This window comes from Phaethon lepturus, unplaced genomic scaffold, assembly GCF_000687285.1.
Source record: "Phaethon lepturus isolate BGI_N335 unplaced genomic scaffold, ASM68728v1 scaffold16472, whole genome shotgun sequence".
Taxonomy (NCBI): Eukaryota; Metazoa; Chordata; class Aves; order Phaethontiformes; family Phaethontidae; genus Phaethon; species Phaethon lepturus.
The window spans coordinates 1-14,557 of NW_010521376.1; the positions used below are offsets into that span (position 1 = coordinate 1).

At 42.2% G+C, this 14,557-nt stretch overlaps 1 protein-coding gene across 1 annotated transcript in view; it reads right to left on the reverse strand.

Moving 5' to 3' along the window:
- Positions 1–4,181: 4,181 nt before the first annotated feature.
- The window catches only part of CCDC148 (coiled-coil domain containing 148), a gene marked incomplete at its 5' end in the record, with an annotated part of 56,187 nt that continues 45,811 nt past the window's right edge, over positions 4,182–14,557 (reverse strand). The window contains 3 exons of the mRNA XM_010281504.1: positions 4,182–4,328; positions 6,263–6,403; positions 9,061–9,178. Coding sequence (XP_010279806.1) covers positions 4,182–4,328; positions 6,263–6,403; positions 9,061–9,178 — 406 coding nt within the window. The remainder of the gene's footprint in view (positions 4,329–6,262; positions 6,404–9,060; positions 9,179–14,557) is intronic.

The following is a 14,557-nucleotide window of genomic DNA, read 5'->3' on the forward strand; positions in this document are numbered from 1 at the left end:
CGAAAGCGCCTGGGGCTGCACCCGCCGGTGGGAAACATGCTTTTCTCCAGCGACTGATGGGCGATGCAGCACGAGCAACGGGGCACCGGGTCCCAGGCAGCGCGGCGCGGGTCTGTGTCCCCAGCAGTGCCGGCGCGGGAGCTACCCGCCCCGGCACACCACGGACCCTTCCTCTGGGAAACAAAAAGGCAGACTGGGTCACGATGCGCTCCCGCGGGCGGGTGCTCTCTGCGGCTGAGCAGGGCGGCCGGATCCAGTGAACACCACTGTGCGGGAGCTGCGGACTACCAGTACAGCGGGAGCTGCACCAACACGCTTGCACGGCCGAGGGGAGGCGCAGCCAAAGCTTACACAGACATTAGGACTGCGTTACTGAACGGCACGTTCCTCGCTCCCATCCTCAGCGGTTGTAAAGGACCGTCCCGTTAGGGCCGCTCCTGCCCACAGCGATCCCCTAGGAAAGAGATCGCTTTGCATTTGGCGTAAAGCCAAAACCAAAGTAAATGACATGCAAAATTAATCCGCATTTGTGACCATTATTGTTACTCACTGCTGTTACAAAGGCTGTTCAGACCTTCATTCATACAATATTTAAAGATCTGTCAAAAACTGACAAGTGCTGGAGCGTTCGAACACGGGGGGCCGGCGTGCAGGACGCCCACCTCGTGCAGACTGTCCCTGGCCGAGCCGGAGCAGCTTCGTCCCCGTCGCACGGTCGGCGGGTTCGGGCACGGGGCACAAGGGACCCCCCAAGAGGGAAAGGGATGGGGACCACACATTACTGATATACCCTTGACCTGATAAGCTTGACCCAATTTCAAGTAACTGCCAGAGACTGCATGTTTCACGTTCACCTGCTATCAACACCATCAACGATCCAGAAAATCATCTCCCCAAGCTGTAAGAAACTAAGCTGCCCCTGGGTTGAGTGGAGGGTTTTTTGTGGAGGGTTACCTACAGCCTGAAGAATTTCCCACTGAAATCTCTTCCAGTTCTTAAGGTTCACTTATGAGCTTGCTTCCAAATGAATTTTAACAACTTTGGAACAATAACTTACAGGATTTAAGAGTTCTGGTAAACAAAATTTTAACGTAGCAAAAAACCTGGGAGAGTATCTTAAGATGCTAATATTAAAAGCATGAAACGTATAAGTGTAAAGATACTTACAGACATGCTGAGGGGCTGTCCTGCAGTAGTCATTCTCCAGTCCATATCCTAAAATCTGCTCCATCAGCAACCTCGGGGCCCTTCTAATCCCAGAAATATTTCCAAACACTTGTGCACAGCTTGATTTGCCTCCCAAATATGCGGGTTTCTCTTGGTGTCCCTCTCATCACCCCACTGCACGTTGTCACGCCACCTCCTCCTGTCCGCAGAGGTCCATTTCTGGGGCATGGGGCCGGCAGCGGAGTGTGGCCATCCGGGGTGCTCCCCTGATGGTCTGCCCTGGTGCTGGGACCCCTTTCATGGTCCCTCTGAACTACTCAACAACTTAACCAGCACTTTGATCTGGGCTACATTCGGTTTGCTGCTGTGAAAAAGCAAACTCCACTTTTTTACAAGAAAAGCAGCTTGGTTCCTGGTTTCCCTGCTGAGGTTGCAGTTTTCAGGCTCAAATATTAACCTGACGGGGGAGGAATCCCAGGACAGGAGCCAGTGTCCTCCCAGAACGGAAACAAAATCACTGCAGTAACGTACCATGCAATCTAACCTATCATTCAAACTCGGTTCTGCTAAGTCCAAAGTCCACCTAAGAAAATTCTATACTAATAGGAATGTAACTTAAGTCCTCTGTGAACATAATTTAAAACCCCTCCAGGAAAAGACATGTGATACTTTAACATTTAGCCTAATACGGCAGGTGAGGTTCGCTCTGCTGTAGCTTACAGAAACGTGACAACGAATGTCATTATAACATTTCCTGAAGGGTTTTTTGATCATCTCTCGTGAGCAGTGCTAAGGGGAGGATGACGAAGTAAAGCGAAGCATCCACCTCCTTCCCGCAGGAGCATGGAAGAGAGGTGCTTGGCCAGGCCAGGGAGAGTAGCCCAGGCAGCAGCTCCCCTGGCAAGAGCAGCCTCTGGTTGTGCTGCGCAAAGTACCTGAAGCCAGTTTCACTGACCTGCGTGTTTTCCATGCTCCACCGTTACAGGAAAATCCCTCTCAAAATCCTCATTCTGGCCTCTCCGTATCAATTAGAAGCCCAGATTCCCGGTTGCAGTGAGTTGGCACAGGCTCATCGATGTAAGCGGACTTCTACTCAGTCTACTCCCTGAGAAACAACAGACATGAAGGCAATCACAAGACACTGCCTAAAAATCAGCGCCCTTTATTTCAAAAAGAACTGACTGCTTCATTTAAACTTTTTTCATAAATGTCTTGGTATATATAAAAGATGAGGTGATAACTATAATCTGAAAAGATTTTGCGCCACTGAAATTATCTTGTAGATCTGCTTTTAAAGGCAAGGAAAAAAAAAGGTCAACTGCCTTAAGTTTGGGATCTTCTGTTTCTGGGAAGCAGCCTCGAAGCTAATCTTGTCTCCAAAGGAGAAAAGCAATGCTGGTCTCCCTGGCAGGAACATCCACCAAGTTGTGAAGCTGGCCAAGTGTCTTTTAAAAATAAGGAGTTACCCCAAATAAGATCCCAAAATAAAATGCACAAATATGCACAGAACTGTAATTTTAGCACAAACATGCAAAAGCTAAATCCAGAAGACACACAGATCCCACGGCTTTTGGGCAGCCTCTGTAGCATTTCTCCCCCCGTTAAAATAACTTCGCTTCAATACTCAGATTACGTTGCCCCAGTCTTAAACTTTGCTTGCTCTCAGGAGTCTGTGGCACCAGCTCTTCCCCTGCTTTTCCAGCACCCTTCTTAGAGCCTCTCTCTGCTTCTGACTTGGCACCCTCGAACACCCAGGCCAGAGGGTGTTTCTCCCTCCCGCAGAGCTCAGAGACAGCTGCCGAGATCAGGCTTACGCTACAAGATTTTGCTGATGTTATTATCAGTTTGAGGTGTGAAAACTTAACATCGCTCGTCTCCGACTGCAAAACGTTTGGTGCAGAGTCGCTGCACACGTCAAGAGAAGCGGGCTGGCTGTCTGTGCCGGTGGAGGGAGGCGGCACGTAGTGGCTCGCAGTAAAGCTGCTCCCTTCTTGTTTGCTGGACCCGCGCCGTGGGCTCCGCTGGGAGAACAGCGGCCGGGCGCTCACCTGCCCCCAGCCTCAGCATCTCCTTTCGACAGGGAGGAGCTACTGCCTGTTTCACAAGGCGTTGTAGGGATGTGATCCGTCCACGCCTATGAGGCATTACGACATCACATTAATGACGTTCTTATCACCATCTAGACACACAACTATGGCTGTTCAGATCTTTCTGGTATTCATCGTCATTAGAAATTTTTGGTTAAGCTGCTAATTGTAACTTGTTTATATACACTTTACGCTTATCTTATGTAAGGCTTGAAAACATCATCAGTTACAAAATGAAATGACATCAGTTTCCCTTTCATTTAATAGAATTGTATTCAGTAGTTTCAGCTGCAAAATGAAGATCCCAGATCTGAGATGTTATTTATAATCTATACTGAAAGACTAATCTGCAATATGAAATTGCATGACTGGTTTGCAGTAAATATGATGCAGCAAATTGGTTTCTAAATATAGACAAAGGTTAAATTTCTTCTTATTATAATCAAGGAATAATAGAAACATTCATGGTAATGAAGATTTTATAATTAAAAGAATCAAATCATCAAGAAGCCTGGAATGAAAGTTGTGGGCTGTATTCATGTATCATAATATAATCTAAAGTGACTGTTCTGCAAAGCTATTTCGGATTTATGCTGCCAATTAAAAAAAAAAAGAGTTCCTGCTCAGGATGCTGTGTATCAGATTGGCCTGTAATGTCTGTGAGAGTCTTCCACGTACCGGTGTCCTACCTCCCAGTAGAAAGGGACGTGGGAAATTACACAACAGCCTACACCCACCAAACCTCTATCAACCCTTCACCAAGGCAGGCGTAAACCAGTGCAGCACTGCATGAGACAGTTTTTTTGAACGATCGCAAACACTGAGAACCAAGTAGTTCTGACACAGCCTAAGGGAAATTTATTTGAAGTTTTGACATTAGAGGTCAGACAATACCCCTGAACCTTCTCTACTGATATGAGAGGCGCTCTACATTTTAAAAGCTGTAGATTCCATATCTCTTCTTGGAAGCTTCAGTGGAGGAATTTTTGGTAAAATCTCCTTTGCATAAAGTGTTTTATGAAGTCCAGCTTCTCGAAGAGCTAGCTCAACACGAAGTCTAGGGTCAGCAATGATCTGTTAAAAGAAACCACAGCAATGATAAATAGAAACAAAACAATTCTTTCCTCCTATACACAGTGTATCTTACAGGTTATCTGTGGTTGTATGTATTTAAGAAGTTTTAAAAGACAGTCAGAAATTTATGGTCATAAAATAAAGCCTTCAAAAGCAGAGAAACTCTACAGTGAACAAGCCTCATCTCACTGCACATGTCTTGATTTTATCCTTTTTAATATTAACGAACACAAACTATTTTAACAAAGAGCCCTGCTTGTCATTCCTCAGCAAAACTCAAAGGGTAGATGAGAAACCGAGTGTCTTTTAATTCAGACTACTCACTGAAGAGTTGCTGCCTTCTCTGATGTTCCCCATCAGCACAACCCTGCTTTCAGCACAAGATTTTAATACCTTCCTGTTTGTTTCTATGGAATCTGAGTGCTTCAAACACGTTTATGATTTTTCTCACAGCGTTGCCTTGTGACGACATGGCAGTGCCACTTCCATTTTACATAACAACAATTAGTGCCCAGGGAAATTACTTCTAAAATTTGTCAAAAGGTTATTTGACAAAATTTGTAAGCCTCTTTCAAATCCTTCTTCCATGGGCTATAGTGGGGGAGCACTGGAAGTACAAGACGAGTGTCGCATTGCCTTCAGTCCTACCATCACCTGCCACAGAGCCCAGAGCTGCTGGGAGGACCAAGCCTGGGGAACGTCACCCATGACCGCTGCAGCTCCGGGATGACGCACGCTGATATGCTTGGCAGGGATCACGTAATGCAGGCTGAGCAGTACCAAAACCTGCTTGGAGTCAAAACAGGAAGAATATTCGGAGCTTTCAGGTGTCAATCCCAAATACACATGTTCAGAGCATTTTTAAGCCAAGGCTTTTCAGAACCTCACACATTGGTCAGATTTGGGTAAATTTTAATAGCCAAGCAAAAACTACATCTCTTGTACCATGACTCTTCTTTACCAAACTGAGAAGCTTTAAAATATCTCAAAATGGGAAGTGCTGCACAAGCTTAGTTATAGGCATCATTAAATTTCAGCTATTCAGTGCTAAAAGAAAGCTTTTATGCCACAGAATTATATTATAGCACTTCTCTTTCTGTAAACATAATTTTCAAATTCCAGAGTGGGAATAATTTCAAATGCATAGACTGAGCAGATGGGGAACAGTAAGGGAATTGAAAAATCCTCCCCTATGTTGCTTAATTCCATTTGAAATTGAGCTGGCACTGTCCTCAGCAATCTGAGTGACCTGAAAACAGGAGTATAGTTACTTCAAGTTTCTTACTTCATTTACATCTCACTGATTTCTTCTCCTTTAGCCCTTGCATACCACATCCCAACTGATCTTCAATCCAGCAACAGCGTAAAGGTAGTTAAGACACTAATTTTCAGCTTATGAAGAGATCTGTGCTGTGCATAATCTTCCAAGAAAACAGAATACCCCATAATTAAGTTACCTGTGACATAGCTCTTTCGTATACGGTCAGAACTTTTATGCTGAGTCAATTCACTTGAAATACTTAGTACAACACTAAACTGGAGCGGGTGAAAAGGAGGCACTCTTTTAAATAACTGTATAAAAATGTAAAAGGGGTGAGTTTTAAAAAGAAAAAACAGCAGACAGATCCGTCAAAATGCCTCGCAAACACAGGAACTGCCCAACGGCCCATTTAGCCCAGTATCCTCTCTCCAGTGGTGGCAATGGGAGATGCTGTTCAGGGAGACACTGGACCTGAATGGACCTTTGTGGTCCACTCTTGTGCTCCTCCAGCATCTACACTGGGTCAGAGAGATTACTCCACCTACTACCCCTAATATTTTTATTTTTACACATATTATATTCTAGTGTTGATATTGCTATTTAGGATATATTATTAATATGACTATCATGATACGCATACAATAAACTGTACAGTATGATTACAGATGGTTACCTGCTGTTCACTGTATGTATGCAACTTAAACAGTGGCTTCTGAAGATCAAACTCTTCTTTGGTTCCAATGCCCATCCGAGCTTTAGATGCCACCGTATCAGCCACTGCTCTAGCTGGATCTACTTTTGCAACAACGGCAACCTGCAATACATGATACGAAAATAACAATTACTCTATCTACGTAGACCTAAGGTGAGAAAGGGTTATTGACAATACCACTTCTTTTGAGAACATGATCGTTTACGTGGTTTAAAAATTTCAAAAGTTGTCTTAAACCACCTTGTAGCCGTATATAAATGTTGTAAAGCTCACAACTTGAATCCAGAGTAAAACCACTTTGACAGAGAAAAATAATCAGGGAGATTTTTTTTTCCTGTTTCCCAATGGAGACAATTTAATTGGCTGGACTTAATACAGCACTGTGCATGCCCAGAACTGCCGTGAAGTGGAGAACGGCCTGCTACGTGGGTGGGCAGGCTTAACACAGAAAAACCCGCATGTCGTGAATGCCCATTGTCAGTCCTTGCAAACATCAGCTTGAAAGCTGGGCGGCATTTCCATGAGGAGAGCGCTTATGCTGCTACCTCGTCATACCCCTGCTAGGAAATAAGCTTACGCTAAGCCTTAGGCTACCAGAAAACAGCACTTCCCAAATATGTGCACTACTGATCTTTGCTTCGCCACAGCGGCGTGCGGTCCCGGCTGCGAAGGAGGCCCCGGCTCAGCAAGGATGCTGTAAGAGACAAGCAGCAGCATCCTCGGCTCTCAGGCAGAGACTGACACGAGCTCTGACACTCAAAACCAGTAACCAAAAGGAACCAGCAGACTCGTAATTTGGCAATACTCACAATTCCTGGAAGTCCAAGCTTTCTTCTCTTTCTTCTGATGGAAGCAAAGTTGTTCAGATCGGTAGTTCACAATTGTTACAGAGTTATGGGCAAAACCATTGAGTGATATGCCACAAACAAGACAACCCTTTGGTTTTTTTCTTGAGTGTGTCTGTTGTAACAGTTTAATTTCCTGTGGCTAGATCAGTATCAAAGATTCTCTCAGACACTGTATCATGCAAGAGTCAACCTTTCTTTCATTGCTTATTTTCTTTCTGTTAAAACATTCAGATAGAGGCTCATACTACTTTGGAAAATACAGAAAGAGGCATGAGCAAATAATCAAAGTCAGGACACCATCCCAACGGCTAAAACCAGAAAAAATATTTAAAATTGTGGATGATAATTTTATTTCCATCTCTCTAATAAAATGTCATCTTTGTATTTACAGGCTGTCAAAATATACAGACTGGATGACTTTACTAAAGATCTTTTTTTTTCCCCCACGTGCAACCAAGGGGCGTATTTTATGAAGCAGTATTTCATTAGTGTGAAACACAGAGAATAAATAAAATAAATTGTTATAATAAAATATTGGTTAGAAAAACGCAATGAAGTGGGAACACTACCATCCTGGTTAAAGGCCATTCTAGAAGCATTTTCTACTTTGGTAAGAAAATCGGGTCAGTCAGAAGAGATCAACAGATCATGCTCTCAACCAGTCTCTTGTAAAATCTGCCGCAAAACCACCACGCAGTTCAACCAGTAACTTAGACAAGGCCTAATAGAGCTATTACAAATGCATTGACAACCTAAAATAACACTGGTAATACTGTAAAATATTTAATTGAATCAGATTATTAAAAATAAAGCATTATTGTCTGGAAATGAGCCTGAGTTCAACAGTTTAAAAAATTACTGAAATAACAGACCAACGATCTCTTAGGTTTATTTATTCCTGTTGTGCTCAGCTCTCCCACAGAAGATGGCTTGGAGTATTTGACCTCTGTTATATTTTTCTTTTTTCTTGACTTTGTACACCAAATGCTGAAGTGAAAGCACGTATAAGGCCACAAATAGTCCACGAGGGACCAAGGAAGAATTTCACTGGCAGGCACACTGCTCTGGGTTGGTTAATCCTGAAACCAAAGGACATGCTGAAGGTGAGGTCAAGGCTGCATCAAATACCGTATTTTTAATCACGGGTAGTCCCGGGGAGAAGGATGCTGCATTAGTGCTGTTTAAATTATCCAAAATCAAAAGGGTTTGAAGAGCACCTTTTCTCCCTCCCTTGTTTTCCTTTGGCTGCACATTTAGGCCGCCGTTCCTATAGTGTAAAAGAATGTGAACTCCAGGTTTTTCCTTTTAATCTTTGGAGGAAAAAACAAGGCAATTAGACACAAAAATATAAATTATGGTAAAAATTACTCCTTCAAAAATCAGCAGTAGAAAAAAAAAATACTACATTTACTATGACAAACATTAGCAAGCATTTTCTGGGATGTCCTTTTAAAAATAACATACCAAAGTTTCACAGAGAGTTAAATCTCTCTCTGAAGAAAAGTCAGCCAAGGTCTGTAAATTTTCAGAATTTAAAAAGAATTTAAATTACTCATAAATCTTACCTAAGACTCAAGGCAGACTTAGGATTATTAAAAAAAAAACCCAACAAAAAATCAAAGAAAAAGAGAAATCACATCCAACCCAGAAAAAACAGCATCTATCTATTTTCAGATATCAACAGCTCCAACAGTGCAATTTAACATCGTAAAGTTCCTGTTGTCGGAGTTACAAAGCACATAGGATTTATAGCATGACAGAATTACGGTTAAAGTCAGAACAGAAGTGCAGTTTAACTTCTTCATTTATTTGCTTTTGATAGATTGTTCTTTTTATCTTTCACATAATATGACAGTATGTGTTTGTATGATTACTGTGCAAGAAAATACTATATACAGGAAATAAACCCACCTGTTGTCGGAGTGCTTCGAGGCATTTCTCTTTTTCTGCTTCTTCACGTGCTTCTTGAAGGGCCAGCTCCTTTTTCTCCAGCAACCGTTTTTCCAGTAACGCTTGCCTAAATTTTACCCTGCAAAACAGCATACGTAGAAAACGTACAAATGGAAAAAACATTGGCCGAGAGTAATTTTAAATTTCTATTATGATATTTCAGTTTGAAAACTAGTCCGATGTTTTCTATATCCGGCTAATAATAATACAGTGGTTCATCAAAACACCTGAAAAATGCAAAAAAAAAAAGCTTTTTCATTTGAATGCGTTATTTTTGTTGGAGTTTTTTGGTTTGGGGTTTTTGGGGAAGGTGGGTTTGTGGAGTTGTATTTTTTTATTTGGTTTTGGGTTTGTTATTGGTAGTGGGTTTTGGTTTATTTATTTATTTTTTTTTAAACAGTTTGGCTAACCTTTCAGATTTCATTTCTAGAATGCAGATTTTCTCTAGCATACTTTATATAGTTACTCGTGGTTCTTATTCCCCATTTTCTTTGCCAAGTAGAAGTGTTCTCTGACATCTGTGTATGGCAGAAGAACTCTTTCCTATAACCCTTTCCATTACAAGAAACACATCACTCCCAACCTTGTAACTGGAAGAAGCAAGAAAACTTGAGAATTACATCCTTCTTCAAAAGGAAAGAAACTGAAGGTTAGCCCAAATAATCCCGAAATTTTACCTACGGCATTATTTTTGCTGGTCAACTCTTTGCAATAGGTTTTTATAGTCCCGATAGTACTACCATGACCATATTTCCTAATAACCCTCAGTCCACTGCCAAACTCTGTCTTGAGAAACTGCAGGGCATGCTTTGGTATGTCACTTTTAGTCCTTATACGGGAGTTGCTATTGCCATGCTTTGCATTCAGAGAATTATCCTTCTTTTGCCCTTCAAATTTTACTTGCCTTTAGAGAAATGGAGAAGCAAGAGCGGCTTCAACTACAGTAAAACACGTATTTTTATTTTCTTACTCTCGAAATTTTAGTAAGCTCAAAGGAGTGTGTAACTTGTGCTATAAACTGCAAAAATCAGAACTAAACATATGTTGGCAGCTAGAAAAGACCGCTGCATCGATACAATTATCAGGACAAACATATTTGTCCCAAGAGAGTGGTCCAAAGCTCCTGAAGATGCCCCAGAGAGGCTTTCCATTTCTTACTGTAGCCATTGTCGTTTAGGCAGATGAATGCTTACAACAGTAATCTTCAGAGGTAATTTTGTTCCAGGGAGAAAGCCTAATCTTCTTTTTATATGAAGAAAATGTAATAAAAAGCAGATATTCACATTTTTCTGAAAAATGACAAAAAATTATTTTCTATTAAAAACCTTTCACTCTGCTTGAGCTGACTACTATGATACATGTCCTAAACCCCCCCGTGTTATCAAATCTGAAATTCAGCACCCTGGAAACTTCTGTAAATTACCAAGAAGGAAAACTGAGGGGCATTCATCCAGGTCTAATTTCAAATACTTTGCCTCTACTGCAGAAGTTTTCATGTACCTAGGAATGTAAAGTATTGCTAAATGAAAACATTTTATGGCATTTCCAAACCCAGTTTGCAGAGGTGTAAGTGACTGGAATTGATTGCCAAAGTAACGGAAGAGCAAACCAGGGCAGAGCCAGGACTTACTTGTTGCCCCTCGGAAGAAGGTCCATGTTTTCGTGAATATGTTATGCTAGGGAGGTCATCGTCTTGCTCATACTGGAGAGGCCGAGGCCAGTATTAACAAAGATTAAGTTTCATTGACAGAGGGCAATGGCGGAGCTAAGAAATCTCCACTCAGGGAAAGCAGAGAACCTTGTAAATACATATTCAATCGTACATTGTGTTCCTAATTTGGCATATTCTTCCAATACTTTTTATACTCTGCTTTAAATGTTTATGTGAGCTTTGATTTCACAGTGTCCACATCCAAATAAAGTTGTTAATTCTCTTTCACTCTGTTATACTTAGTAATATTTTAGCTACTATTTCTTCAAAGTAAACTTCATTTTAAAAAGCTTAAAACGTCTTAATTTTGACTTTAAGTACCACAGTAAGTAACAATTTTAATAGATCACCAGCTGGAAAATGAGCTTAGCTGATTAGTTTCAGGTAAAGCTACCTTTTTGAAGTATTGCGAGTACGCACTTATGTAATTTTTGATAAGCATAATTTCCATTAAAACTCTGCTTTCAGACCCCGTCTCATAAATATTCAATAGGAAATAATAAACTACTATGTTTATTATGAAAGCTTTAGCAAGACTTTAAAAAATTGCGTTATAATATAGATAGGTTTTTTGCCCTATGTCACAACTTATCCTGGTCACTGTCATCAGCTGAATAAATCTCATATAAACAGGAGAAAGCGTTATCTTAGTGGCTAAGGTCTGCTTGTGTTTCCACCAGTGATGGGCTGAATCGGCGCACAATGTCGCCAAGGCACGAGGCAGCTGGGACAGAAAGTGCTTTACGCACTAATTTGAACATTTCAGAAGCAGCCACCGGTTCCCATGACAAAATGATGGGCTAAATCCTTCGCTAATTCGTGCTGCAAGCGCCTAACCCAGCCCTCAGCGCCAAGGCATTCTTAAACCTAACAGCACAAGCTCGAAGCAAAGCTGCTGCGAGCGTCGTCCCCACCCACAGCCCTCTCGTTTGCCCAGCGTTGCGGGTGGCTTTAACGCCCAGTTATTTGCCCACAGTTTTTCTGGATTCTTTCCGTTCTGTGTCCCGTCAACGTGAAGCACCGACTGGAGAGAGCGGGTGGGCTTCAGGGGAGCTGGTGAGAGCTGCCCTTCAGGAAGGGGATCCCTTGAGGTGGGGCAAGAGGGGAGGGAGGACAGGCTATCCACACACACTCCCAGCACAGAACCACTCCGAAGAGTCAGAGGGAAAGGGCGAGATGCGGTACCTCAGCCCCTTCACCCCGGCGCGTGACGAACGGAGCTGCACGGCAAACCGCTGCCACGACTGTTTCCGACGGTCGGTGGGATACGATTCTCGCAAAGAGCGATCCCTTCCTTCCGACCTCCCAGCCCTGCCCTTCGAATTCAGGGCCAGGACCGGCAGCAGCACAGGCGCTGGGTTAACTCCCTGCGAACGCTTCCCACTCACTGCCTCGCTGGAGAACAGGGCTGTGCCAATCTACTCGATAGGTAGGGAGAGAAAGTATTTGCACAGTTTCATGCCAATTTAATTCTCACCCTGCAACTTTAATGCAAAATCTATTGCTTTGCGGGGGGAATGTTCTTTTAGAATATTTTCTGTATACGCAATCCACTCCGTACCTAAGGGACCCGATGGAGGACTCGACTGAAATTCACTGCACAGGTTAAAAAGGGAGAAGTGGACTGTTAGCAACAGACAAACACCTGCCCTTTTGGATGCTAATTGTTGAAGCACAATAAGACTTCAATGCAGTTTTTACTTCTCAGCACCACATTAAAAGAGAGCTTAGTTCTTGATACCACATTAAAAGAGAGCTTATAATTCCGTGTCCTAAAGACATAGGCATTTAGACCTAACCTAAGACATTTAGAACAGCTGAATGTGTGATCCTATGTACGTGTAAAGGACCAGCTGCACTAGATGTACATCTCTGCTTACATCTCCACTTCCAACGGGCCACATGCAAATGTATCTTGCCGAGCACTAACTTCCTATGCCCCAAGTAGTCCCACTGGCTCCCCCAGCTTCACGGGCTTAAGTGCTGCTGAATGCCAGGGAGGAGAATGCCCACCATTTATCTAGTACCTGCTGCGTTCTGGAGCGTTTCTCTCTCTGGAGCTACTAAACCTTTATTTTTTATTAAAAAAGGGATCAGAACTCTCGGCTTTCCTTTTCAAATGTGGCCAGCCCAGGCCTTTTATGATACTTGCCAGCTCTTGTCCAGACAGTTTTAGTCTCGAGTTCTTAGCCTGCAGGAGTTCAAATCTGCATTTTCTGCATTACCAGCAAGCATCACAACCAGCAAGAATATACAACAGTCTAGGGGCACCTCCGCTCCGGTTCAATAGCCGGCCTATTACCAGCAAACAATACAAAATGAACGGGAGTAGGAGAAAGCGAAAAAGGAGTATGATTTTCGCCTACTTGTTGGGGGATTTGACAGGATCTGGGCAGACCTAGGTTTTTACCCCAGCTCCCGTGATTTTTTTTAAAAACTGTTTTAGAAATTTTGTATGAAATGACTGTTTGATAAAAAATGAACACAGAATAGATACTGTGCTTGGAGCAGAAATCACAGCACAATCCTCTTCCACTCCCCCATGTTTCTGAATGCAGATAGCATTGCTTATTTGGATTTTGTGTTAAACTCACTACTCTTGCTGCTTTTTATTTGATCAACATCTATGGGAACTTACATAAATTTAAACCCACTGGGGTTTAGGCAAGTGCTGGGTAGCCAGCTGCTCTGAAGACAACAGTTCTAAGACACGCATGCAACATAAAACTGCAGCTACCTTGGAATTTCCAGGCCAAAAAATGAAATGTCCAATCAGCTAAAAGTCTCCACCGTCAGACAGTCACTAAGCAGAGGAGTTGTAGAAAGCAAATTTGGACTTAGTCACTTGAAATTCTACATTCAGTTTCAGGTGCCTTTAATCCTTTCCTTTGATCAGGTCATAGCTCTGGCTACGCTAGCATCTTGCAAGTACAAAATGAGACCTGAATAGAGCACCACTGTGACTCTGTGATAATAATTTTCTTTTTCATAAACCTGATTACTTAATTTTAAATTCATTTAAAAAGCAATTCAGGATAAGAACAGACAATTTTTTAATATCTTACTGTACCTATTAGAAACTCTGTGCACTATCCAGGCCATATCTTGTACTTGGAATAGTCAGTCAGCTCACAATCCAAAAGTCTTTTCCTTTCCCAAAAAAGCCTGAAAACGTGTCAGATCAGAACTGTGGTATTGGCCTGTGCCATCTTTCACGATCAGTTCTGCAAAGACTCAAACCCAATTTATGTGCTGCAACAGGTGAAACATGTAAGAATATTATCAGTCTCTACAGGAATGCAGTTCTGCACCGTGAAATCATTATGCCTGTGTGTCTACCTTAGTTCAGTACAATACATATTTCAAAATGCCTTATGCCATACTTGTAGCGCTACGGTACCTAATAACAGTAACAGCTCTCTGCCCTTCTTTGATTAATGGTTCCAAAGGCTTTGAAGATGAAAAGCATTAAGTAATTTCAAAGAATTATTAATCTTCACAAACAGTAAGCATTTTTCTTTAAACTGTTTTATTTTGTACAGTATGCCCATTCTGGGAAACATAATGCTAAGCATTTACTGACTTTTGATTCATAATAGCCCAAAGGTGTGATTATTTCCCTCCTGCATTCCTCAATGAACTGTGCCACTTCCTTAGATTTTCTTCTGCAATGTTTATTAGCATAAGAAAAGAATATTCTCCAACAGTATGGCATAGTGCAGTATACAAGTTTAAAGAAAAGTAATT